This window comes from Platichthys flesus, chromosome 11 (assembly GCF_949316205.1).
Source record: "Platichthys flesus chromosome 11, fPlaFle2.1, whole genome shotgun sequence".
Taxonomy (NCBI): Eukaryota; Metazoa; Chordata; class Actinopteri; order Pleuronectiformes; family Pleuronectidae; genus Platichthys; species Platichthys flesus.
The window spans coordinates 25,380,174-25,406,673 of NC_084955.1; the positions used below are offsets into that span (position 1 = coordinate 25,380,174).

Here is a 26,500-nt window from a genome sequence, read left to right on the forward strand (position 1 = left end):
TCTCTCGACTGACCCTCATGGCTCTGTGATTCTCAGCCCTCCTCTCCCCGGTGTCTCCTCAGGGTTGGGAGGAGAGCTGCGACGCCGCCGCCTCTCCCACCTCCTGCGGAGCTGCTTGTCGCGGAGCTCCAAGGACCAGGCCACGTCTCTGGCCCAGATGGGAGGCCCCCTGCTGAGCCCGCCCCGGGACACCGCCCGCCTGAAGAAGCACATCACGCTGCTGTGCGATCGCATCGGCAAGGGAGGCCGTCTCAGCCTGGCCTCCGAGGCCAACGCCCCCGTCCCCGCCCAGGTCCAGAACCTGGCTGCTCCTGGTGAGTCCAGGGATGGGGGGGAGAATTCAGAGCTTAGCTTATATTGTGTGTTTACACAGTTTGTCCTTGATATAGAACCAAGCCTTGATTATCATAATATTCAAATCTGAGTGGTGCACGATTTACATCCTGTCAGCATCACTGAGCGTAGTGGAAGATATTTGAGAGGAGACCCATTTGCCTCCATTACCCACTGATGAGGCAACTTAATCTGTGCAGCACATTTCAACAGCAGGCCATTGAAGATACAGTGTGAATGACATCATCAAATCAACATGAGACAACACACAGAAGAGCATTTAGAATAAATCAGAGTTAGAGACGTCCGGAGGAAACGAGCTCCAGACTCATGATGTCAGTGTCGTCAACAACTGTCAAATCAAAGGAAGTGCAAAGAAAATAACAAAGTTTTAACAATATATGTGTTATCAGCTTTCATATTGAACAGGAAGGATTATAAATAAATGCTCTTTTCTCGTGTCAAGTAAAAAATAAAACACACAACAGACGACATATATATTGATATCTTACAAAAAGAGCTGTTTGTCTTTTTACAGAACGCATAGTGAAGTTTCTTTTCTTACTTTCCTCTGACTCGCTCATCTCGGTCTATCTGCCTCTGTTGTGTTTTCTAAAGCCACGCCTGGGTGTGTGTGTGTGTGTGTGTGTGCGTGTGTGTGTGTGTCGGTTTGCGTACGAGTGAACGTGTGTTGTTGCCGTTCGTGTGTTGATGGACAGCCTCATATAAGCCGGTCCCCTGATGAAGATTTTCGGCCTCGCCAGGCGAAAACATGACGTCTATTCATACGACCACACACACACACACACACACACACACACACAGGCCTTTAAATGCATCCCTACACACGCCCACAGACACGCACAAATGAAAAACATACAGGTACATAGTTATTACACACAGACTGTGTACAGTGCGTCAACGACGGATACATAGTGCAGACACACTCATAAAAACACACACACACTCTTTGGCACGCAGAGTCACATTTGCAGGGTCGACACACTCATAAAATCCCACGTATACACACACGCACATGCACACACACACTCGCCGAACGGATCATTTAGTCTTGGCTGAAGTTTATAGAGGTGCTTCTGACAAGATCATCAATTACAGTTGGTTTTCTCTCTCCCCCCCCCCCCCCACCCTCTTCATTTCAGTTTCTCCTCCTCCTCCTTTCCTCATTTTACCTCTGACTCTCCTACATAAAAGTAAATCGTGAAGTAAATCTTGTTTTTATTGTGCAAACAGAATCTCTCTTGTGTTGCCGAGTTGTGGTTCAGTGTTTGTTTCATGTGCAGGTTCACTGGGAGTCAGTAAAACCTGTGGCACTGAAACAAGGACATGTGGTCAGTGAGAGAAACACAACACAGATGTGAGGGAAGCACAATCATTAATACAAATGACTCCAGCTGCAATATCTCAAATATATAGGTTCTTTAACATTTAAAGTCAATAAATTCTAATTGAAAAGGCAAAAGTGAACTAAAGGGAAAGTGAAAGTACATAAGTTAAGTTAAGTTAAAGTAAGTTACTACTTGAAGAACTTGCCGAGTGACGCCTGTTCCCTAACACAACAGTCTGCTTCATACTCACAACCCATGCACATTTATTGCCATACACAATAAAAGACAAAAAATAATTAAATATTAAAGAGAAGGGTTGATTTTGGACTCGTGATCTGTTTAATACTAATGAGCTCTGAATGAACATGTGACCGGCGCCCGGTGGCGTCTGGGATTCATCAGCGTGAGACACGTCACGACAACGACAACTGATTCTCCAGTTCTGCTCCCTGAGTCCAGCTTCACTGCACTTTGAATAAACAGATAGATGAACGGCTGTGTGTGTGTCTGCTGTGTGTGTGGGTGTGTGTGTGTGCAGGGAGAAAAGTCTATAAAACTTTTAAAGCTTGTTAGAATGTCATTAGAGTGATTACAGCGGTCTAGGAGTTCCTCATGTTCGGGGGATCTGTTTAATAAAGTCCTCATGGGGACAAAAAGCAAACACACAATCAAGGAAATCATCAAATTTGAAGGTGAAGACACGAGTCGTGTGTGTGTGTGTGTGTGTGTGTGTGTGTGTGTGTGTGTGTGTGTGTGTGTGTGTGTGTGTGTGTGTGTGTGTGTGTGTGTGTGTGTGTGTGTGTGTGTGTGTGTGTGTGTGTGTGTGTGTGTGTGTGTGTGTGTGTGTGTGTGTGTGTGTGTGTGTGTGTGTGAGAGGGAACATGAGAGGGAGAGTGTGTTTGTGTTTATGTTTCCTTGTCATGTGGTCTCCCCTCTCTCCTTTAGTCGGCTGCCAAGATTCACACACACATACACACACACACAGACACACACACGCACACACCACAAACACACTGCCCCTCAGTAAACAGTCGTTTGTTAGCCGTCTCACATGTTACTTCTTCACCCGCCCGTAAACACACACATTTGTTTACGTTTCCAACAACACCGGCGGCAACCGTTTCCTCCCAAGACCACAGAAGCATGCACGTGCACGTATACACACACACACACACACACACACACAAACAGGGATACCACACAACAAGCCCCACTTCATTGCTGCAGAGTGTGTGCATGTGTGTGTGTGTTTATGTTTGGAATAAAGTAAAACCCCTGACAACACCCACCCGCCTCTCAACACTCCGTGAATCTCATTATCACTCGGATTGTTAAATTCTCAACGTACACAACAGAAGTGATGTTCTCAGTGTCAACGTGTGTAACTGCTCCCATCAGTGTGAGTCCTGACTTCACTCAGCTGACGTGGACAGTTTCTCTCCTCATCACACGACCTTCAGTTTCACCCCGATGACATCATTCAGACCAACTGGCTTCAACAGCTGCAGTCTGTACACACACACTCACACACACACACAGACACACACACACCCACACCTGGTGAAATCAGTGGTGTTTATCACAGAGTTCATTATTCAGCGTGCTGTCAGCGCGGCTTTGAAGTGAACTCGGTGCTGGAGGTGTGTGTGCTGAGGTCTCCTCCCACACAGACACACACTGTGTATACACACTTATCTCCCAGTGAGTGTCCTGCAGTGGGAGACGCGTCCTGGCAGCAGCGAGTCCTCTCGCTCTCAGCTGCAGTAAATCTTCTGCAATAGTCTTTGTGTTTTTTGGCTTTAATCAGTTTGTCTCTCCTGTAAAGAGAAGAACGTTCTCCCGGCTCTGATGGAGGATCAGTCTGAGGAACATCGGTTCTCGTGTGAGAACAGATTTGTTGTGTAGTCGACCTGCAGAGGAGACATGACGGTCACGTGTGTCAAATTATTTGAGCTTGATGCATATTGTGTAAAATTGCAATGAACAAATGTGTTTCATTGTTGGATCAAGAGCAGGAAACATGTCAGTGTAACGTCACCTGATTTAGTCTCCGTCTCAAAGACTTGTCCCCGACCTCGTGTCCTCGCCACCAGGAGATCTTCTTGTTTTTGGTTTTAGGCTTTTTTCATATGGAACCATTTCTCTGTGGGCGACTCACAGTCGGTCTCTTCATTTCACTTTGAATTCAGGACAGATCTCTGAGCTCTTAAGTTCCTCACTTGACTCTGAGCGGTTGTGTAGTGTGTGTCTCTCTGACACGTGGAGCAGGACCTGCAGCTCTCTATGGAATCACTGGGGCTGTCATCATGTACACACACTCAAACACACACAGGCGGAGTTTATCGTGTCTACACACTTTCCTGAAGCGCTTGCTGAGGAGAACAGAAACATGTTCTTCCACGAGGGAGTTTCTCCTTCGCTCCACTCGAGTGTCTCAGTGTGTGTGAGCCTCACAGGCTGTGTAGTGTGTGTAGGCAAATGTTGTGATGTTTTGAACTGAAAAAGTTATAGGAATAAGTGTTGTGTATTTGACCTAATGATATGTCTCTCTTCTAATGAAGTCAGACTGGTTAAGTAATGCAAACTCAAAACTTGCGTGTGTGTGTGTGTGTGTGTGTGTGTGTGTGCATGTGCGTGTGTGTGTTTGTGTGTGTGGCACGGGCAGTTATTTTCACAGTGTTCCACTGGTAGCTGTGGTTTGGGGCCTACATCTATTTTAGACTTAAAGAGAGGGGAGAAGATGGGCTGCGTTTGTGTGCATATATATATATATATATATACATGTGTGTGTGTGAGTGTGTGTGTGTGTGAGTGTGTGTGCACATACAGTATGCACGTGTGTGTGTGTGTGTTCAGAGGACACGGAGCAGAGGGAAATACATGCAGTATGTGTAAGTGTAGGTCAAGTCTGGTGTGTGTTCCTGAGCAGCTGCCTTTGTTCTCCTCCAGGAAACGTTAAACACACCAGCGCTTTGAGAAGAATCGATCGGAACCTGAAGGTGTGTTGTCTTTCAGCGCGAGTGTGAAACTAAAAACTCACAAAACTAAAGACACACGTTTTGTACGAGGAGTCGTTGTCGCACACTTTTATGAAATGGCAGAAATCTCTTTTGATCATATTCAATATAAACACAACTGAGGAGTGTGTCACGGCTTCAGACAGAAGAGATCAGGTGTCTTACACACACACACACACACACACACACAGTTTACAATGGATTCACACATCCTGGCTTTTGATGTGTGCAAATCTGTGGATCTAACAAACTTGTGTGCGTGTGTGTGTGCGTACAAAGATGTGTACATTGAGGGGGGATTGAAATAGCGTAAAGCCCACAGCCAAATTGCTGGCGACCGCAGCAGCGCAGTGTCACCCCCGTCTTCAGACCACAGCCCAGAATAAAGCAGGAATGCGCTGGTGTCTCCACTCTGCACAGACCAAGACAGAGCTGTCTATTGGAAGCAGCTTCACCCGTCGACCGAGCTGTCCAGAGCCTGTCCCCCACCGGCCAGACGCTCCCACACTGTCCCATAATGTCCCAAACTGTCCCAAGATGAATCAGGCTTTCGTCAGGCTGTCCTCAGATTGTCGCTGACTGGCCCAAACCGTCCCCGTCTACACACAAACAGACCCACAAATGTCCCAGATTTCTCAGACCGTGCCCGGCTCTATCTAAACTTTCCTTCAAAATTGCCCCAAGCTGTCCAAACAACCTTTAAAGTGGCACAAACTTTACTTTCCTAGGATTCCCAGATTCACCCTAAACTGGATTGAACCACACTGAATCTAGACGGCCTCTGAACATCTGCACACGGACCCTTGAATCTCCTTAAAGGCCTCTGAGCTCCAGGAATTTTTATAACTGCACAAAACATTTCCCTAACGTGTGACAAACTCTTCTCCGGCCGTCCCAGAGCACTTTATGAAAACCGTTCAGCTCTCCTCCTCTGGTCGCTCTCCAGACGCCGCTCCTCTCGTCCAGCTGTCGGCAGAGCTTCTCACAGTGATTCTCTGTTTCTGCCCCGGACGGGTTCGGTTCAGGTTCCTGCAGCATCACACTCGCTCCACATCTTTCAGGATCGCAGTAGAAACACTGTGAGGAGAAGTGATCGTACTGATGCTGGTCGGAGTCTCTCCAAGCTGATCTCAGACCTGCAGAGGGGCTGTGAGCTCTCTCAGAGGTCAGGGGTCATCCACGGTCTTTAATAACAGAGAGTGGAGACGTCCCGGTGACGGTAACGAGCTGAGGAGCCGAACATGCTGAATGTTAACGGCCTCATGAGAGAGAGAGAGAGAGAGAGAGAGAGAGAGAGAGCAGGTCTCACATTCCTGCTGCACTGCAACTCCACGATGAGTAATAAAGATGGACGACGCGTCTCCTCTTCCTCCTGTCGTACAGAAATAGAGTTAAAATATCATAGAGAGCGGTGATGTCATCCTGAGCAGCAGAACCTGTGGGTGCAGCCGATCATAAGTTACTCAGTTGTTAATTATGACCTTTCACCTGCTTCATAACATCAAGTAAGAACAACAACATATGTAACGTGCAGTTGACATGATTTTTTAGTTTGGAACAACTTGAAGAAAATAAACTTGAACATTTTCATCTGATGTTAGTTTGCGCCTAAATTAATTTCTCCTACTTTTGTGGACGACTTCCATCCGCCACTATTCCAACTTCAACCCTGTGTGTGTTACAGTTTGTACAACTTGTATAGTTACACTAACGTTACACATCTACAGGTTTACCCTGCTTCTAATTCTATTCTATATATATATATATATATATCATCAGCCATCATTCTTCTACAAGCTCTATAACATAACAACTATAATTACAGTGTCATCTTCCATCCCCGTGCTTTCCCCGGGTGTTGAAGTGTGATGCGGTGCCGAGGATAGAGTCTAAATCTCAGGGTTGTTTAAAACTGATAACCCGAGCGCTGAGACAGATATAGACGTGACCGCGGCCGAGGGAAACGTCGCTGCTACGCCTTCTATTTACAGAGCGGGAGAGAGGGATGAGAGGGAGGAATGCACCGGAGGTCAGCTTGAAAAGACAGGCTGCATGTGTGTGTGTCTGTGTGTGTGAGTGTAAGAGAGAAAGAGAGAGTGTGTATGTGTGTGTGTGAGTTGAGAGAGAGTGTATGTGTGCGTGTGATGTGATTTTGTTTCAGAGTGGCTCCAGAGGTGGGCTATTTCCTTACCTCATGTTGATGTAAGACTGAGGTTAAAACACACACACAGACCCACACACACACACACACGCACACACACACACTCACACATTCCCCGTGAAATTGTAAGACAGCGTTAAAAAAATGACTCCCCCTAGAAAAACACCTGCCCAATTAAGAGCGAGGCATATCCCATTTCAAACAAGTTTGTGTGTGTGAGTGTGTCTCTGTGTGTGTGTGCGTGTTTGTGCGTGTGTGTGTGTGTGTGTGTCAGAAGCCACAGGCTGTGCTCTCACCAAAGAGAACACGATTGGGTTTAGAAAAGGCCAGGATAAATATTAGAGAGGACTTAAGGTAATCTGTGCACACACACGCACACACACGCACACACACAGATGAAGACGCAGTGGGGGAGATGGAGACACACACACATTCTCAGACACCTTAAGGGAGAGACGATGGCAGACACACACACACACACACACACACAGTCTCGTACATGCTCAAACACACACGACACAAAGGCATGTGTGTTCGGTGCATGTTAAATGAAAGTACCGTGAAACTGGACACAATCCTCGGGAAGGAGAGGAAATGAGGAGAAAGGGGGGGATGAAAGGGGGGGGGAGAAGGAATGGACATGAGACAAAGAGGTGGAATAGAGAGGGTGAGGAGGACGAACAGAAATAAAGACGAGAATAGACGAGGAGGCAGAACAGACAGAGAGAAGATAGAGGAATGGATGAGGACGGGAGGAGACGTAAAGAAGGGCCGTGGGGGGGGAGTAATGAGGATAGGGGGGGGTGAGGAGGAGACAGAGAGGGGGGGAGTAATGAGGATGGGGGGGGGTGAGGAGGAGACAGAGAGGTGAGACGCTGAAGAGACAAGGCGTCCAATTCATCGGGCCTCAGGAGCTCCCTAAATCCAGACTGATCCATGGGATTCAGGCAGGGATTTGGTCGCACACACGCACAGACAAACACACACACACACAGACTCACACACACTAAAACATTTATGATTTTTTTCCAATAAATGCAGACAGGCTCACATATCATTTAGAAAAGTAGGAATAACACAGAAAGCTGTTTTCTGTTCGTCTTTACCACATATTATTTGTAGGAGGGAAATATGAATCCAGTTTTTGTTATTGACCGACATCTTAATTGTTATGATGTAAAACAATAAAATGCAACTTAGTCGTCTGTCACAGTTGAAATGTCCCAATGACTAAACCTGTAGCAACGTGTGTGTCAGTCAGGATGTGATCAGCTGATATCAGTGGAGCTTCAGTATCGACAGTTGAGTGAGTCAGTCTCAGCTGTCAGTCAGCTGTCAATCATTTCATCAAATTCAACCCAAACGTATGGTCTCTACGATGAAGGGAGGCTCTTCACTCTGGTCTCTGTGATGAGCTGCAGACCCAGGAGCAGCTGTGGATCTGTGACTGTGAAGCATCTGCTCAGGAACCGGCTTCTCTCTGTGTTTCAGGAGGTGTTGAGCCCATTGCAGAGGGGCCTGGCGGGGGGGAGGAGCTGGAGCTCCAACAAGAGGCCACCAAGTTCATCAAGAAGAAACAGCCGTCGAAGAAAGTCAAGAAAGGTCGGTCACCCCCTTTGTACTGTGCTCTGTTTCCCTCTCCTGTGTTCGTGGGGTTGAGTCCCCCCCCCCCCCCCCCCCGGCTCTCTCGCCCCTCGGTGGCTCGGCTGCAGCTCGGCACATTTCAGACCGTATCAGGAAGCATCAGCGCGGTGATGCATCCGCAGCTTGTCAGTAAATCCCCGAGCGGAGATCTGACACTGATATCTGCTCTGTGTCTGTCACACTGTGGTAATCCACCTCTACCCCCCCCCCCCCCCCGGCCCAGCGCTGATTCTCATCTGTTATTCTCACATTCCTCTGTGACTGCCGCTGGCTCGGCCCGACAGAACCAGCATGGTTCGGATTCTGGTCGAGGCCAAAAGATGAAATCACACAATAAATTTCGTGTCTCTGTCATGTTGGGCTCCATCCAGGTTGTGTCCTCATTGTTGAGGACACAAGAACTGACTTAAGAACTGGTTTTCATGAGACTGTAGCCCCCAGCATGCACTGGGGCAGTTTGCAGCATGCAGTGACGCCACAACTCCGAGTCCGAAGCCGTGTTATTTCCACTGAAACCAGTAGATGTCCTCCTTAGTTTCACATCTCATTCACCAACCCGTCCACTTTTTAGGTATGAGGAATGAGCTCTTAGACTTTTCAAAGTTTCTCTTTCAGATATATTTGCATTCTACCAGATTCACGTCCATCCCGTATTAGAGACGTCATCAACACGCCGCCTCACTCGCTCCTGAGCAGGTGACCCATGTTCTCACGGCTCCAGTCATGGACTTCAGTAGATTAGTTCGGTTGTTCGGTCCTTCAATGCTCCTGGAGATGTTCTTCACTGATGTGGTTATAATCACAGTGAAGGACGTCCTGTCATCATCACAGTGTTATTGCTACAGAGCCTGTCCTGTGTTCCTCGCTCACTGTTGCCAGGTCTACACTGTTTCTCTGTTTGAGGAGTTGGACCTCGCTCTCACTCGGAGTCTGCTGGGTCTCGCTCTCACTCGGAGTCTGCTGGGTCTCGCTCTCACTCGGAGTCTGCTGTGTCTCGTTCTCACTCTTCTCTTCTCGTTATGTTCGAGTCCACGTGGCTCAACCCTCAGTTTGTCCTTCTGTCATTTGACCGACAGACACATCAGGTCGAAAGCAGAGATCTGAGGTTCTGACCCTTCCCCATCCTCTTCCATGATGTCTGAGTGCGTGTGTGTGTGTGTGTGTGTGTGTGTGTGTGTGTGTGTGTGTGTGTGTGCGTGTGTGTGTGTGTGTGTGTGTGCGTGTGCGTATGCAGTTAATCCACTCAGGCGTCACCACTAATGAGAGTGGGAGGTGTGGGAGACACATAAAGGGCGACACAGGGATGTTGCACACTCACATACACACACATACACACACAGTGAGGTAAGAACAAGCCTCAAGTGTTATCACTGTTCATCTGCACTGATCTGAAATCAGCTGATAACGTATCCAGTGACAGTGAAGTGTTTGAGTTCTGGCGGCAAAATCCCCCCAGAAGCCTCCTGGGTTTACAAGGCAGCTCATAACTCTTATAAAACCAGGGAACAAGGCAGAAGAGAACACATCAGTTCAATCAAAGACACACACACACACACACACACACACACAGACACACATCTTCCGCCTACCTGTCTATGACTTAAAAGTAATTAGGCGCCGTGCCAGACCCCGCAACACAAACCTCTGTTAGGATGCATGGCCACCGGAAAGAACATTCAACTTGAAAGACATCAGAGAGAGAGAGAGAGAGAAGAGAGAGAGAGAGAAGAGAGAGAGAGAGAAGAGAGAGAGAGAGAGAGAGAGAGAGAGGAGCAAGCTCTCTCTTTCTCTCCTCAGCTTGAAGGAGGGATGAAAGAGAGATGAAAGGGAGAGTGTCTTACTTCTCCCCTTTCTGCATCCTTCTTGTTGTTCTGCTCCTCCCCTGCAGCCCACCTGGGATCACAGACACCATCCAGGGCACAGACACACACACACACACACACACACACACACACACACACACTTGGATGCTGATGCACAAACTTGAACAGGAAACTCCTGGTGCTCCACTGAGGCCGAACCCTCTTACACCTGATTTTAAAGGAACAGGAAGTGATCTGACATCTAAAGATGTGAGTCTGCACTTTGTCCACATTCATCACACAACAGTTTAAATATGACTGAACTCTCGACAACCTGTCTCCACTTTCTCACACTATCCACAACAGAAGCCAGAACCACCGAGCGCTGGCGTCTTGTGCAGGTGACGCCACCTGGAGCCCGTCTGTGCAGCAACTAACTCTCTCTCACACAGACACACACACACACACATAGCACGTGCTCTGGATCTTTGAGTGGCATGAGGACCCATCAGGGCCGGTGTCAGTCGGCGGTCAGTGTCCTCATTAAGCCGGATCATGTCCCATCACAGCCACAGTAGCTCTCTGGTGTTCAGCTGCAGGGAAACTGTCCTCGTGAGTTTGAGCTCCACACAGGTTCAGAATCAGACGTTCAGACATGTTGCACCTTCCACATGTGACCGGGAACCATCATCTGTTCGCCTTCATCCATTAGTGACGTCCTTTGTGCATTAGCAGTGGCTGAAGCTTTATCTATTAGGAGCTGGATCCAGATAAGAGCTGCTTTCCATCACTGACGGTTTTGATTGGTGCAAGTAGGAAATGGAGATACAGAGAAAGAGACGAGTCACGGGAGGATTTTGAATCTTGGAGAAGTTAGAGTTGTGGATTGAAGCACTTCTTCTTTGGTGAGGTGCATTTCTCAGTCTTTATTCGACAGGAAACACGAGATGTTTTCAGACATGAACTCTGGAGAATGTCCCACACAACAGGGATCACGACTTTCTCTGGAGTCAACCGTTCATAGATGAAGAAGCAGCAGGAGATTATCAAGTCAGACATGTTCATAACAACAGGAAGTTCTCCGCTGGGACTGCAGCAGCCACATTAATATGGAATTCTGTATTTTCATGCTGTTGCTTTTGTATTCAGTGACCATCATTAGATTCTACATTAAAGTTATTCCAGTTTCACCCAGTAAGACATATTTATATATGGTCTTAAGAGTTCTGGTGTCAGATCTGCACTTGGTGTCAGCAGATGTATGAAAATATTTATAAGGTGAGAAGATAAATGATAATGAGTTGGTGCATTGTTGGATCTAGAAAAGATTTTAGAAGCCTCTGCAGCTCGAAGCAAACTGTGATTCTGAATCTTTGTAATTCAAAGATTTGTCATGAAGACGTTCAGTTTAGATTTCAGCAGAAGTACATTTGCCCTCAGGCGGCTCTGAGTGGGAGTCGACTTTCAGCAACGTGGCTTTAATTCGTTTTCTGTTAGTTTCAAATTCTATATCTGTGCTCTGATGTATATGACATGTGCAGCCACATCCTCCTTCTGTTTTATGTGGAGAGAGAGATGAATGGAGGAGGACAAACTTCCCTTTCATCTGCACCTTCCCTTTCTCTCCCGGCTGAGTTGTGTTGTCAGCAGCAGAGAGAAGCTGCTCAGGTAATGAAACTCGTGGTGACTCAGTGAGAGTCTGTGTTCGGAGGCCGGAGGAGGCTTGTACCAACACGGCTGAATTACACAGTCCTGCTGTTTGAGTCTGTCTGTTAGATTAGAAAAACACAGGGAACAGAGCTGCAGTATCAGCTTACAGTCGCACACACACACACACACACACACACACACATATACACAATCTGCGGCTGCTATTCACATCCAGCTTCTGCACACACAAACACACACACACTCAGTGGGCAGGTTTCCTCATCCTGAACAGGATCCTCCCGGGCCGTGGCCAGAACTTCTGACCCATGGACTTCTGTTCTGGCTGTGTGTGTGTGTCTGTGTGTGTGTGTGCGTGCATTTGTGAGACAGTGACAGATAGAGGTCTCTCTATTCCCAGCTCGTCCCCCATGAATTCAAACACAGATAGAAAGTGAACCCTTTTGTAGCAATCACACACACGCGTCTTTCTAAGTGTCCTCGCAGATGGAAAGTAAAATATGCTGCATATGAATCCAACCTTCAATGTTGCATGTGTGTAGTGCACGTGATGGAAATGTGTTTATAAGTAAGAGAAGGCGTGGTCATTACAAAAGATGCAGGGCTCGGTCTAATCTACACAAGTTAACAAATGTCTTCAATACAAACAAATCACCAAAGAATTTATCAGCTGATATTATATTGTAAAAATTTAAAAATTAAGACATTCAACCTCCTCTTTAAATTCAATCAAGCTGAATTTAATTAAACACATTCATATATATCAGCCTCCTGAATATATCTGGATTATTTCATCAGGATCCATGAATTATTCTCTACATTCCATTCAATGTCAATAAATCATAATATAGATTTTTTTATTCTATATGTGACAGTTGTTAAGATGACTTGCTTTAATGAGCAGATAATAAACTCAAATGGAAAATGTCATTATTAAAAACATATAATCCATAATCAGAAGATGCCAGAACAGAATTTATAGAGCGGCACCCTTCCATCTGAGTGCTGAGTTTAGATGTTGAACTCAGAGCGACAGGGAGGAGACGCCACAGCCTGGTGCAGAAGATGAACTGTGTAAAACAGATTTGAATCTTAAAAGCCTCTTACTGGGAATTACAATCAGATTTCAGCTGATTACACTGGTTTGTTTCAGGACTGTGACAGATTCATGAGAAGCTGCAGCTCTTCTGTCTCACGACTCTGTTTCCTCTCTTCTACTAAAACAAATATAGAGCGACAGTGTTTCCAGATCGGTTCAGTGTCGGGAACAGTCAGAGAAATGATCTGTTACTTTCTCTACTTCCTTTCAATCGTCTTGTTTTCATCTTCAGTACAAAGATGAATGTTTCTAATAATAATATAAACCTACATCCTCCTGACTTGTAGAAAAAACATGTATAATTTGCTATCATGACAGATATCTTAACACAAAATCTCCAGTTCTGTTTTCCTGGGTTCAGCCACAGGAGTTTGTATTTTTGCCTCATCGGGGGGGGGTTGCATGGTATTTAAATTGATGCGGTGTGTTCCCAAAATTACAGCTGGTTTTCAAGAGCCTGTCCCCCGAGTCGAACATGTCAAGTGCCGGGTTCTCAAAATAAAACAGCTCGCTTCACGTGTTCCTGCTCGTCACGTGTGGGCCCCCCCCGAGTGGAAGAGGCGGGCGGGTGTCGAGCTCCACGCGTACAAATACCTGTCACACCACTGAGATCCAGGTCCTCGTTGAACTGGGAGGTCCTGGGATCCAGCTGGGAACCAATCAAACTACATCGATAAGAGGGTTGTCACTAAATCCAAGTTACACAGAGCAGACGTTCAGGGGGGGAGTGGGAGAGAAAGATGCAGCAATAACTTATAATCTTACATCTATGATTTTTAAGTTTATACGTAACTTAGCACTCAAACATTTTTACCTATAGGACGTCTAGTGTCTTCTCATCACTCACAGGAATTTAGATTTGGTTGACAAATTCAATTTAGGCGTAAAACACAAATAATTTAAAATCTGATATCAGTAGACGTCCTCAGTTGAAGCTCTCGTGATGTAGTATTTATTTCCTGAAAAGCGAATAGGGACTCGTCTATCGTAGACGTGAATTCAGAGCAGAGGGACAGACGGACCCTCTTGTACTGGTGAAACTGGGAATGGAAGGTCGTGTCACCTCCTGGCTGTTTGTAATCTCTGTGCTTGCAGCTTGTCAACAGCATTTTTAGGTAGCACCATTTGCTCTCGCACTGTAACTCCAGAGCCCGTCCGTGCCAACAATATCTCCCGGCGCGCGGCTATCACGCCATCTCCCGAGCTATTTGTTGGCCCCGTTGTGTTGACGGAGCGCTGATGAGATGCTCGGCTGTTTAATGTGTGTGTGTAATGTTCCACTAATGTCTCTGCAATGATATTATCAGATCAGCTATTCCTGGCCAGGGGATAATGCTCGTGGTGATTACAGACAGATATGGGGACAGCGTTCCAAGTATTTGTTGCGTGGTTGGGTAACAGGCCGGACTAATGCTTATGGACCTGTGGCCCCCTGCAGTGGAAAGTTCAGCAGATCTGATCCCGACAGCAGCCGCTAAGCCCCGGCACTGACCTTGTGTCGGGACAGCTCACTCACTGGGAAATATGTCTGAGATAAAAGCTGTGGAAAACCAGTGTAAACGACGGGTCACTGGGGAACGTGTGGATCTAGAAGTGTTCAAGGTTTCCTCCCACAGGCCAAAGACATGCAGCTTGGTTGTAATCGGTGAATCCAGATTGACTCGTAGGTGTTAATGTGGATGGTTGTTTGTTGCTGTGTGTCAACCCTGGTAACCGAGCCTGGGTGTATCCCAGCTCTGACCCACTGACAGCTGGGATCAGCTCCACCACCGAGTCCCTAGAAGGACAAGTGGTGGAGCTAATGGACGGATATCTCCTCCTTTATTAAAGTAGGAGCTTAACGAGCCAATGATGTGAGTCAGTTCATAGTGGATCATCCACTCAAGCTAACGATCAGGACATCAGCTGAGTTTGGGATCAGAGACACTGTCGGCTCCAACATCTGATGCCCTTTAAGTTGAGTCTTCATTAAAAGTTGCTCTGTGGGTTTTCATCAGGACTGAGATTTTAAAAACACAGACAATAAAGTTCCTCAATCAAAACTGTCAACACGACAAAGATAAGAAAATTATATTCTGCTTAATAAATTGATCCCTCAAATAGTTTTCATCAAGAATATTAACTGTGATGAAATATTCTCAGGTCTAAAGAACCTTGTAATTTTTTATCCCAAATCTGCAGCTGAAGTTGAAAGTGACCCTCCAGACTCCAGGGTTTATTAGTTCTTCATGCACAACAGGATATTATATGATATGACATTTGAAAATCTAGCAGTTCAATCTGTGTTAGTTGTTTTTCTAGTACTGGATTCCTTCAGTTAGACTTTCTGCACCTTCACCAACATTGAAATACATCATTAAATAATTCATCAAGGTGTCAAATAACTGGAAACTGGAGCTGTAATTTAGAATAAAGGTCTAAATTATCTATTTTTTATTTATATTCTTTGCCTCTTTTAAAGCTCTGATGCTTCAGAGAACTGCTGAAAGATGAACCGTGTGATTTTCCACCTTCAAGACGAGGAGACAATATTCAGATTGAAATAACAGCAGCTGCTCAGGGGGAAATATATCAAGTGTTTATTAAGCTGGTGTGTCGCAGAAATCCACTTAATCAGAGGTGTGTTGATAAGTTCTGTAAATTACAGCTAAGGGGGGGACGGGGGGGGCAGGAACCATTCCTGCTACGATAACCATCAACAAACCAGACAGTCTTCCAGAGGTGGAAACCCAGATGTGTGTGTGCCTGTGTTTCCTCTCAGGTCATGTAACATGTGGTAAGGAGGCGGTGTTTTTGCGGTAGTGTCCATTCAGGCTCTGGCTCCTGAGGGAACCTTCCAGAAGGAATGAACACTCTTCCTCTGGGAGGCCTGTGTAGGAAGTGCAGCTTCCAGCGGGGAGGAACCGGCCTTCACGCCTCCTGCTGCTTTTCACATTAAGGCCACAGCAGCCATGTTACGGGATACAACCGTTAACCTGCTCTGCATTTTATGGTAGCTGCCGATGTGCTTCAAACATTTCACGGGTCAGTCCTGCTAAACAAGGTGTGGCCCCCATAGTTTTAAATAATGAAGTGCTCTCTGTTTTTAATATCCAGTCAAAAATCAAATTGAGAATCAGTCTAGAAATACAGTGTCAGCTTATTCTAGCAAACTCCTCTTGTTATAAAACAGAAAAACAATGATAACAATTATATATTAATCATACCAGCAGTATCTCGACTGAAGAAATAACTGAACACTTAATGCAACTTCTATTCAACTACTTCAGTTTAATAGTTACTTCTATTTAAACTACTATTTTCAAAGGTTAGCATGTGGCTACATGTACTAGAAGGTTAAATTAAAAGTTTCTTGGATCTGCTCCCTCCTCTGGATCTGCACCAAACTTCAATGGGCTCTCTAGTTGTGTAGTTTTTGTGTAATCCTAACAAACAACACAAACCTGCCCTCAATAGCGGAAGTAATGAGTGCTGATGAATTCACAGTTGTTCTATAATTGTAACACACGTTCTTTATTACTTCACTTTAATCCTTAATATCGATTCAGTTTGTTAATTTACATATTTATTTATTTTCTCCATTTCTCCATTTCATAAAGAAAATATGTTTAACGTTAAAAAACCTCTCTCATCAGCGATACACAAATAAGTTGTTGAGTTCAGGGGCTGTAGTAAAACCCCCCCTTTGTTGCCCCAGTCCCCCCATGAATCCCCTCCCCCCACCTTTTTAACAAGGGACCTTTAATTTGGCGAGAAGGAAGCAATGAATTGTGGAGTATACTTTTCCACGGGAGGCCTGGGAAGTGTAGGCCTCTCTCTCTCTCTCTCTCTCTCTCTCTCTCTCTCTCTCTCTCTCTCTCTCTCTCTCTCTCTCTCTCTCTCTCTCTCTCTCTCTCTCTCTCTCTCTCTCTCTCGTTTCTCGTCCCGTGCAGAACTCAATAGGTAACACATGTTGGACTTGAGCTGCTACCGCTCGCCTCCTCTCCTCTCCGCTCTCTCTCTTTTTGTTCTCTCTCTTGTTCTTCCATGCTCACTCACTTTCATAAGATGCTGGAGTAAGATGTTTGTCATTATTTATCGATGCATTAGTCTGTAAATCTGCACTAATCAGTGGTTGAGGCTCAAATAACCATTTGCAATGTGGAAGCAGCAGCTCGTGATGTCAAGCTCTGGTCTCAGCAGCTGCAGGGACCTGTTTCCATCCCAAAAAAAAGAGATCTGCTAATCCCTTAAAGCATCGCTGGCCGGGAACCAAGTGGCAGCCTGACAGAATTAGCAAGTAGCTGTAGAAGAAGGTGGAACATGTAGAAGTTACAGCTCTGGATCTGTTTGTTGATGGAGACTCAACCAGAGCTAACAGGAGAGTAAATATTGGACGTGGCCACAAACACAATTCAGAAATCAATGCTCTGTTGCTTAATGGTTTAATTTGCTGTAATAAGTGTTTATCATGGCAGCTTATTTTTGCTCAGTCTGCTGCCCCCTAGAGGCCGACATATCTGTTTATGCAGCTTAACTATGTTTTGTTTGTCGAGATAATTTTAGTTGATTTTAACGAGTTTATAAACTTCCAATCTTTGACTTGGATTAGTTTAACTATGTTCATCTTACAGATCACCACCTAAAGTGCACTGTGCCTTTCCATGTGAACCAATAACTCCATCAACACACAGGGGAACTATAAGTTCTTTGTGTGGCTCCTTTCATAAAGTAAAGTACCAACTCGTGCATGGGGGAAAATCCTCGAGGCTCTTCATAGACCGCTTTGAATATTAAACCTTAAGAAATGATTGAACAATAACAGAGACAGTGATATGTGCAGATTGTTAGTTTTTGTGTAATGTGTAATATTTGGGGTTTATTGGCAGCTTCTGTCTGTGTGTGTGTCTGTGTGTGCGTCTGTTTGTGTGTCTGTGTGTGTGTGGGAGAGAGTTTATCAGAGGAGACGTGTCAATTAACTGGGGGGTACAGAAGGCAGAGCCAGGGGTCAGAAGTCAGGGCGGGGGGGATTCGTCAGCTGTCACTAACTATAAAAACTTACTGTGTTCCCGTGCACATGTGTGTGTGTGCGATGGTGAGGTCCCAGTTGCGGGTCAGTAGCCACTGAGCCGAGACTGAGAACACATGCTTTTACACACACACACACTCACACACACACACACACACACAAACACACTCATTCCCAGCCCAGTGTGTGTGGAGACACCTTTCCCAGCCAAAGCACTGACCACAGGACATTAAACACAAAGCCTCCTCTCTGAGCTGTTTGTAGAATCATGGAATTAATGGATTTAATGTAAACATCCTCTAACAGACACCAACGATCAATACAACGTGTCCGGACTCCTTCAAACCACAATCAAACTGCCACTGGATGGAGGCCGAGTGTTTCCTGTTTCCTCGACTGACCTGTAACTTTAAATGTGTAGTGTGAACAGAAGGAACTCATCTGAACCCAGTGTCAGATTATCTTTGTTCATTAAATAAATCACAGCCTGACCACCTCCTGCTGAATGGATCTACTGGAGATCAGGGATCACTCTGAGGAGCTCCAGTGTCCCTGACCCCGTCGTCCTTCAGGGAAACTGTCCTGAAGCTTTGAGTCTGTAAACAGAGGAAAAGTCAGATCCCTGTAATGTGCGACTGTAAATGATTCTTCTGAGGTCATGATTTCACTTTTCCTTCCTAGAGGTCTGGAAACTTCCTGTTCCTCGGAGAGACTCAGTGTTTTCTGTAGCGGAGCGAGAAGTGATCAGTGTGTGTGTGTGTGTGTGTGTGTGTGTGTGTGTGTGTGTGAGTGTGAGTGTGTGTGTGTTGGCAACCGCTCAACACAAAGAGCAGACCGCAGACACAAGCATTAGGGTGAATAAGACCTCTTTACCTCCGTCCCTCCATCCTTCTGTCCCTCATTCCCCCCTTTCCTCCTTCCTCCATTCCTCCTCTCCTCCATCCCTCCTCTCATCTTTCCCTCCTTTCCTCCATCCCTCTGTCCCTCCATCATTCCATCCCTCCTTTCCTCCTTCCTCCATCCCTCCATCCCTCTTTACCTCCATCCCTCCTCTCCTCCTTTCCTCCATCCCTCCGTCCCTCAATCAATCCATCCCTCCTTTCCTCCATCCCTCCTTTCCTCCTTCCTCCATCCCTCTTTACCTCCATCCCACTGTCCCTCCATCCCTCCTCTCCTCAATCCCTCCTTTCCTCCATCCCTCCATCACTCCGTTCCTCCGTCTTCTCCTCCATCCCTCCTCTCCTCCACCCATCCCTCCATCCCTCCTCTCCTCCACCCATCCCTCCATCCCTATGTCCCTCCATCCCTCCTTACCTCCATCCCTTCTGTCCCTCCTCTCCTCCATCCCTCCAGTGATGGAGTGTGTGTGTGTGTGTGTGTGTGTGTGTGTGTGTGTGTGTGTGTGTGTGTGTGTGTGTGTGTGTGTGTGTGTGTGTGTGTGTGTGTGTGTGTGTGTGTTTGTGTGTGTGTGTGTGTGTGTGTGTGTGTGTGTGTGTGTGTGTGTGTGTGTGTGTGTGTGTGTGTGTGTGTGTGTTTGTGTGTGCGATCACAGAGGACATGATTAGTTTCCTTCATTAGGCTAAAGGCTGGGCTGCGCTCCACCGCAAATATTGGGCCATGGAAATGAGAGACACTTACACACAGACACACACACACACACACACACACACACACACACACTCACCTCGAATACTCATTTAATATGCACCCGCAGTCCTGGACAGGACGTTCCTCATTTATTCACCAAATGGTCATACACACATGGGCACACACACACACACACACACATACGCACAAGCAGGCAAGCACAGTCAACACACATTTAAAATGCACACACACACTAACCAGTGCAATCATATTCACACTCACATTCTAACCACATTTTGACACTCACACGCAGAGTAAACACACACGCTCACAAAATCAAAACTCTGCAAACACACAATTACACAAACTGTCGGGCCGAATCCACACTGTCCATCTGCACCACACACACACACACACAACTTCAAACCACACACACACACGTGCCAAGGCAAGCGCAGGTTGTGGCTCAGTGGTGTGTTCCTGTGGCTTTAATTAAATCCAGCGATTAATGAGACGCGATCTTTTCCAGACCGACACACGTGTGCATGTGTGTGTGTGTGTGTGTGTGTGTGCACGTTAACCACCTTCGCTGCTTCACCATCCAAGCGTGACACACAGGTACCTGCAGCTTATGCTGCTGCTTCTGTTATTAATACTAATGCTAAGATTAAAACCTAAAGTTAAGCTACACAAAGATAAACACAGTGGAGTCCTCAGTAATAACGTAAAGTTGTAAAACAACACAACTGACAGTGTAACATATACTAAACAAAGTTCTCGTTGAATTGTGTGTAGGTCTGTGCAAATGCAAACCTCCACACATTCATAAAATGTGTGTATCCATAGATTCCCCCCACACACACACATACACGCGCACACACACGCGTTGTGTAGCTATGTGCTGAGCTGGTGCTGCGCTGGCTGTTAGAGGAGGAAGAGGGTTTAACATAGACAAAGACAGCCCCCCCCCCCCCCCCCACAGGAAGAGAGCGTTGAGGTGGACACCAAAAGTGACCTCTCCTGTGTGTGTGTGTGTGTGTGTGTGTGTGTGTGTGTGTGTGTGTATGTGCGTGTTTGTGCGTGTGTGTGTGTGTGACCAAAGAGAGATCCCACATGGGGACAGTGTCAAGCTAATGTGTTAATGAGCTCATTTCAAGAGTCCATACAAATGACCATCTCTCTCACACACACACACACACACGCACAGTACTTTGTGCTGTTGGTTATATTGTGAGGTTTTGAGTTGGGAAGGACACTCCCTCAGATAGAGGCCTTCACACACAAACACACACAAACACACACAAACACACACACACAGAGCAATTTTTCCATCCGTTGCGGTGCAGGGAGCTATGTCCCGATGTTTACGACACTGTATGTCTGTCTGGAAAAATGTAAGGCTGCTATGTGTTTGTAAGTTTGTGTGTATATGTGAGTGTGTGTGTGTGTGTGTGCATGCGTGAAGGAATGAAGACTTTTCTTGGAAGCCCCGAGCTTTGACTGTGTTTGTGGTGTGTGTGCAAGTCTAACTCGGTTTATGTGTTAGTCTGTTTATCACTGTGTGTTTTGGAGAAAGTGTTTATGCAGTCAAATTGGTCTTCCCTTCTAGAAACATGTGCTCACATGCAGTGGGTTAGGAGGCTCGGCTGCTCCTCTCCCTCTCATCAGTCAGCCTCATATCTGCAGATGTGTGAAAGCTGTTTGTCTCTGAAGCTTTAAGAGAAGTTTAGAGTCGGGCTATTTCAAAAATCTGTCCCTGAATTCCTTCAATGAACAATCCACAACTCCTTTTATTCACCCAGTCGTTTGGTTGTGTCGGTATTTGGCTTGTTTATCCAGATTTCACTCTCATTAATCGTTCATCAACCAGTCAGTGCAGTTCCCTAGGTCACTGGTTTCCAATGTGGACCTACTGGGATCCTCCGTAGACCAGACTGTCCCTTTAGGTTCAGGCTTCTCGGCCTACGTGGCCCACAAAGACTGTGTGGGCTGCATGGACCATGGGTCCTCTGAAGGAGGTGGACACAGTCTAAGATCATGTCACACATGCTAAACACAACATGTTACCAGTGTTATTGGCACCGTGTTATGTTGCTTATCTTCACATTTAGCCCAAAGCCCTGCGTCACGAAGCTGCTAGCAGAGCGGTAGACTCTTGTTTACCCACGATGCAGCTGTCATGTTGGAGATATGATGAAGAAATACCTGGTTCTTGACTTCATTATTTTTCATCTTCAAAACTTTTCACCAAACAACGAGCGAGCGATCAGCTGGTCTCTGCACTTTGTGGATGAACGGCCTCTTCCAGCCTGAAAACACAACGCTGGTCACCAGGGTCAGTTTTCTTCTGTGGGGGGGTGGGTGGGTGGGGAGGGGGTGTCTGATTTCATTTCTCAGATTCCATGTCGGTTCTTGCTGCTCTGGAAGTGGCTCAGACAAATGTTTGGAATCACTGAGGTAGCTGAGATTGCTGAGGTATAATTATACGTGTGGTTCTTTGTCAAATAACCAATGTGAGCATTCCTGCACAGTCTCTCTTTTTATGGGTCAACCACACACACAAACACACAAACACACAAACACATACACACATGCATTTATATTCTCTGGAGTACTTTGACACTTCTGGTGCAAACTGTTTTTGTCGTGCAAGATGCTCACTTCAAAGTGTGTATTCCAGAGAGAGAGAGAAATATCTGGTCAGTGCAGTTGACCAGATATTTATAAATGATAAAAATACACAGAACACTGTAGTTTACTCACTAACAGTTCACATGTACACACAGGCACGTGTGCTTTCATATTAAAACTCACTGTGGGAGTCATTTCCGAAGCAGACAAGTATTTAGGTGGAATGCAGACACACACGTTGGTTTACACACACACAGACTCTCTCTCATACATATCCCCTTGAGTACCCTGTCACTATTGGATGTACACATCAAAGCCTACAATGTGTGTTATGCGTGTGGCGACAGACAGTAATTAACTGGGAACATCCCAGGGGGACCAGTCCTGACTGACTCCATCAATCAAAGCCAATCTGCTGCAACCACTGGAATGTCCTCAGGGAGTTGTCATGCTAACACTTTGTTAGCGCCTGAGCGTTGCTGAGGTTGTGTTGTGTTTGTGTTTGTTTGCAACACTCGCAACTAAATTTGTTCAGTAATTAAACGTGAATAATCATGTGTGAGGAATCGAGAGGTGTTTCTGTTTCACACGTTTCAAACGTATTCCATCGTTTCACCATCGGCACGGAACCGGTCTGAGAATCACCGGTTACTGTCATGATCAGGGGGAATCGAACTGCACACGTAGAAGGTCAATGATCCAAAGAACCCTTTTAACTTTTATTGCATTAAAGTCATGTGGACTGTATCATTATAGACAATAGAATATAATAATCCATCTGATGGTGATGATGGACGGTCACTCTCTGAGTTGAGATCAGACAAAAAGATTAATACTGATCACAGGAAGGACACTGAGTTGTTCCAGTTTGTACTGTACGAAGCTAGAGGTGTGTATTTGATAGACTACTGCCCCCCCCATCTGTCATTTTAATTCAAGCTCAGCAACGTTTTTATTTTAACCTAAAATGACCTCAACACGTCATCGTATGGGTCGTATCTGTCCACACAAAAAACACACACACACATTTAACGACAACTGTAGCCCAAGGGGTGTGTGTGTGTGTGTGTGTGTGTGTGTGTGTGTGTGTGTGTGTGTGTGTGTGTGTCTGTGTGTGCGTGTGCCTGTGAGTGTGTGTGTGAGTGTGTGTGTTTGGGACAGACACAGGGATATGAAGGGGTTAAGCAGGGAAGTGCTGGTGCCAGAGAGATTGACCCAGACATGACCTGCCTATGAGAACATGGTTTAGCTGCACACACACACAGACACACACTGAGCAGCTCATCCAGAAATGATGAAGAGATGAGGAAGAGATAGACGAGAGGAGGCCTGGCTGGTTTTTACTGCTGGAGGTGTAATAGCATGTGTAAAAATATCCTCCAATTTCCTGTTAGTTCACAGCCCAGACACCAGATACGTGAAGGACAAATTTAACACTGATATTCAACAAAAACTGTAAAACACAAATAATGTTTGTTTGTTTTTCATCGAGCTAACGACCCTTTCATCTTACATAAAACTGTTTATACGGAATAAAATATCCTGGTTATATAAAATATCCTGAAATGAAATGTTTTGAAATCCAAACCCTAAAACCAAACCTCAGATTAATACTTGTATTTGTTCGTCATCATAAATAAAACTGAGCGATTGAAGAGACAATCAAAGGTGGGAGCTGAAGCACTGAAGAACTTATCAGAAGCAGAACACATTAGCTTGTCGTCTTATCACTGAATCACATGCGTCTCAAGTGAATCGTAACCTCCGGGGGTTCGAGAGCAGCCGCCTCTGGTCCGTCTGACCTCAGACTCACTTCCTGGCGTTGGACCAATCAGATAACCAGTCACCGGCGGTTTGGCAGCACATTGGCCGTGAATGGACTGAAATGGGGCCTGTTCGTCGTCATCAGCCGTTACATTGGTGTGTGTGTGTGTGTGTGTGTGTTAAGTGTGTGTGTGTGTTTACTCTTTTTGTACCTTTTCAAGTATAAACACTGACCTCGTCATGAGCAGTAGACCTCATGGGGACCAGTAGACCTCATGGGGACCAGTAGACCTCATGGGGACCAGTAGACCTCATGGGGACCAGTGGACCTCATGGGGACCAGTGGACCTCATGGGGACCAGTAGACCTCATGGGGACCAGTGGACCTCATGGGGACCAGTGGACCTCATGGGGACCAGTGGACCTCATGGGGACCAGTGGACTTCATGGGGACCAGTGGACCTCATGGGGACCAGTGGACCTCATGGGGACCAGTAGACCTCATGGGGACCAGTAGACCTCATGGGGACCAGAGCTCCATGGTGTTAATGAGGGAAAACCGAACTTCTGAGTCAATGCAAAGTCTTAATAAGGGTTTGTGTGTGAGTGTGTGTGTTGTCTTTATTCAAACAGACTCACTATAGTTCAGTCTGCACCCTGCCCCTCTCTCTCTCTCTCTCTCTCTCCCCCCCTCTTTTTGATGTCTCTTGGCCTCATGGATCAGATGGAGCAGGAGCACAGTTGTTTATGAGCTGTGGATGAGGAGTGTGTCCTTGTGCAGTTGTTGTGTGTGTGTGTGTGTGTGTGTGTGTGTTGCTCTGGTTACGTCTTGGCATCGACATCAGACCTCGTCTCCACGGAACCTTCTGGCTGATCTGGGACCTGTGACAAACTTCCTTCCAGAGACTGTTGTTCTGCTTCTCTGCCACAAAAACCCAAATAGGTTTCTGTGGATCCCCCCCCCCCCCCTGTCCCCTCATCCCTTCATTAGATCATTATAGGACAAAGTGAAGTAAACACATCTGCAGCTCCGTCAAACACCTGGAAACTGTCTCCGTCTTCACTGAGACGTTTAAAGTCTCTGTGGAAAGTTGGTGTTGATGAAAATGTCAAAGTTAAACATGTTTCCAGTCTTCAGCTGCTCTCTCTGTTGTTTCTGCTAACAATCATAATATTACTACTAATACTCTGTGTGTGTGTTTGTGTGTGTTTCTGGGAAAACTGAATAGTGAGCTATGGCTGTGGTAGAGTTGTGTGTGTGGTTAAGATGAGCTGGTGGGGTGAAACACACAAACACACACACACAGACACACGCACATGATCAGACTGTCAGTGCTGTAGCTGTCAACGAGCAGATGTCGACAATACTCACTGTCACTCTGTCTGTAGAGTGAAGCTGAGGTCACGCCCTCAACCTCTGTACTCAGCTGTCATGTGACCACAGATGAACCAGCAATTTAACATGTGATAGAGTTTTACATAGTTCAAAACCTGATGGATAGATGGATAGATAGATAGATAGATAGATAGATAGATAGATAGATAGATAGATAGATAGACACATGGATAGATAGATAGATAGATAGATAGATAGATAGACACATGGATAGATGGATGGATAGGCACATGGATAGATAGATGGATAGACACATGGATAGATGGATGGATAGACACATGGATAGATGGATAGACAGATGGATAGATAGATAGATAGATAGATAGATAGATAGATAGATGGATAGATCAATAGATAGATGGATAGACAGATGGATAGACAGATGGATAGACAGATAGATAGATAGATAGACAGATAGATAGACACATGGATAGATGGATGGATAGGCACATAGATAGATAGATGGATTGATAGATAGATAGATTAATAGTAGATAGATATATAGATAAATAGATAGATAGATCAATAGATAGATGGATAGATAGATATATAGATAGATAGATAGATCAATAGATAGATCAATAGATAGATGGATAGATAGATAGATCAATAGATAGATCAATAGATAGATGGATAGATAGATAGATCAATAGATAGATGGATAGATAGATATATAGATAGATAGATAGATCAATAGATAGATGGATAGATAGATATATAGATAGATAGATAGATCAATAGATATATAGATAGATAGATCAATAGATAGATGGATAGATAGATAGATAGATAGATCAATAGATAGATAGATATATAGATAGATAGATAGATCAATAGATAGATAGATAGATAGATATATAGATAGATCAATAGATAGATGGACAGACAGACAGCCAGAAACTGAATTGATGACGAGGGTAATTTAGTTAATTGTAGCTGCGTCTTCTTTTCTTTTTGTGTGTATTAGTCCTAATTCTCTCTCCATCATTTCTCCCCCCCCCCCCCCCCCCATCACAGAGCCAACACTGAGCGTGTCCTCAG

The 26,500-nt window shown here is 45.6% G+C and overlaps 1 protein-coding gene across 1 annotated transcript in view; it reads left to right on the forward strand.

The window, feature by feature from the left end:
- Positions 1-26,500, forward strand: part of bbs9 (Bardet-Biedl syndrome 9) — a 135,297-nt gene that overhangs the window by 83,557 nt on the left and 25,240 nt on the right. Inside the window, 3 exon segments of the mRNA XM_062400218.1 lie at positions 63-89; positions 92-314; positions 8,352-8,462. Coding sequence (XP_062256202.1) covers positions 63-89; positions 92-314; positions 8,352-8,462 — 361 coding nt within the window.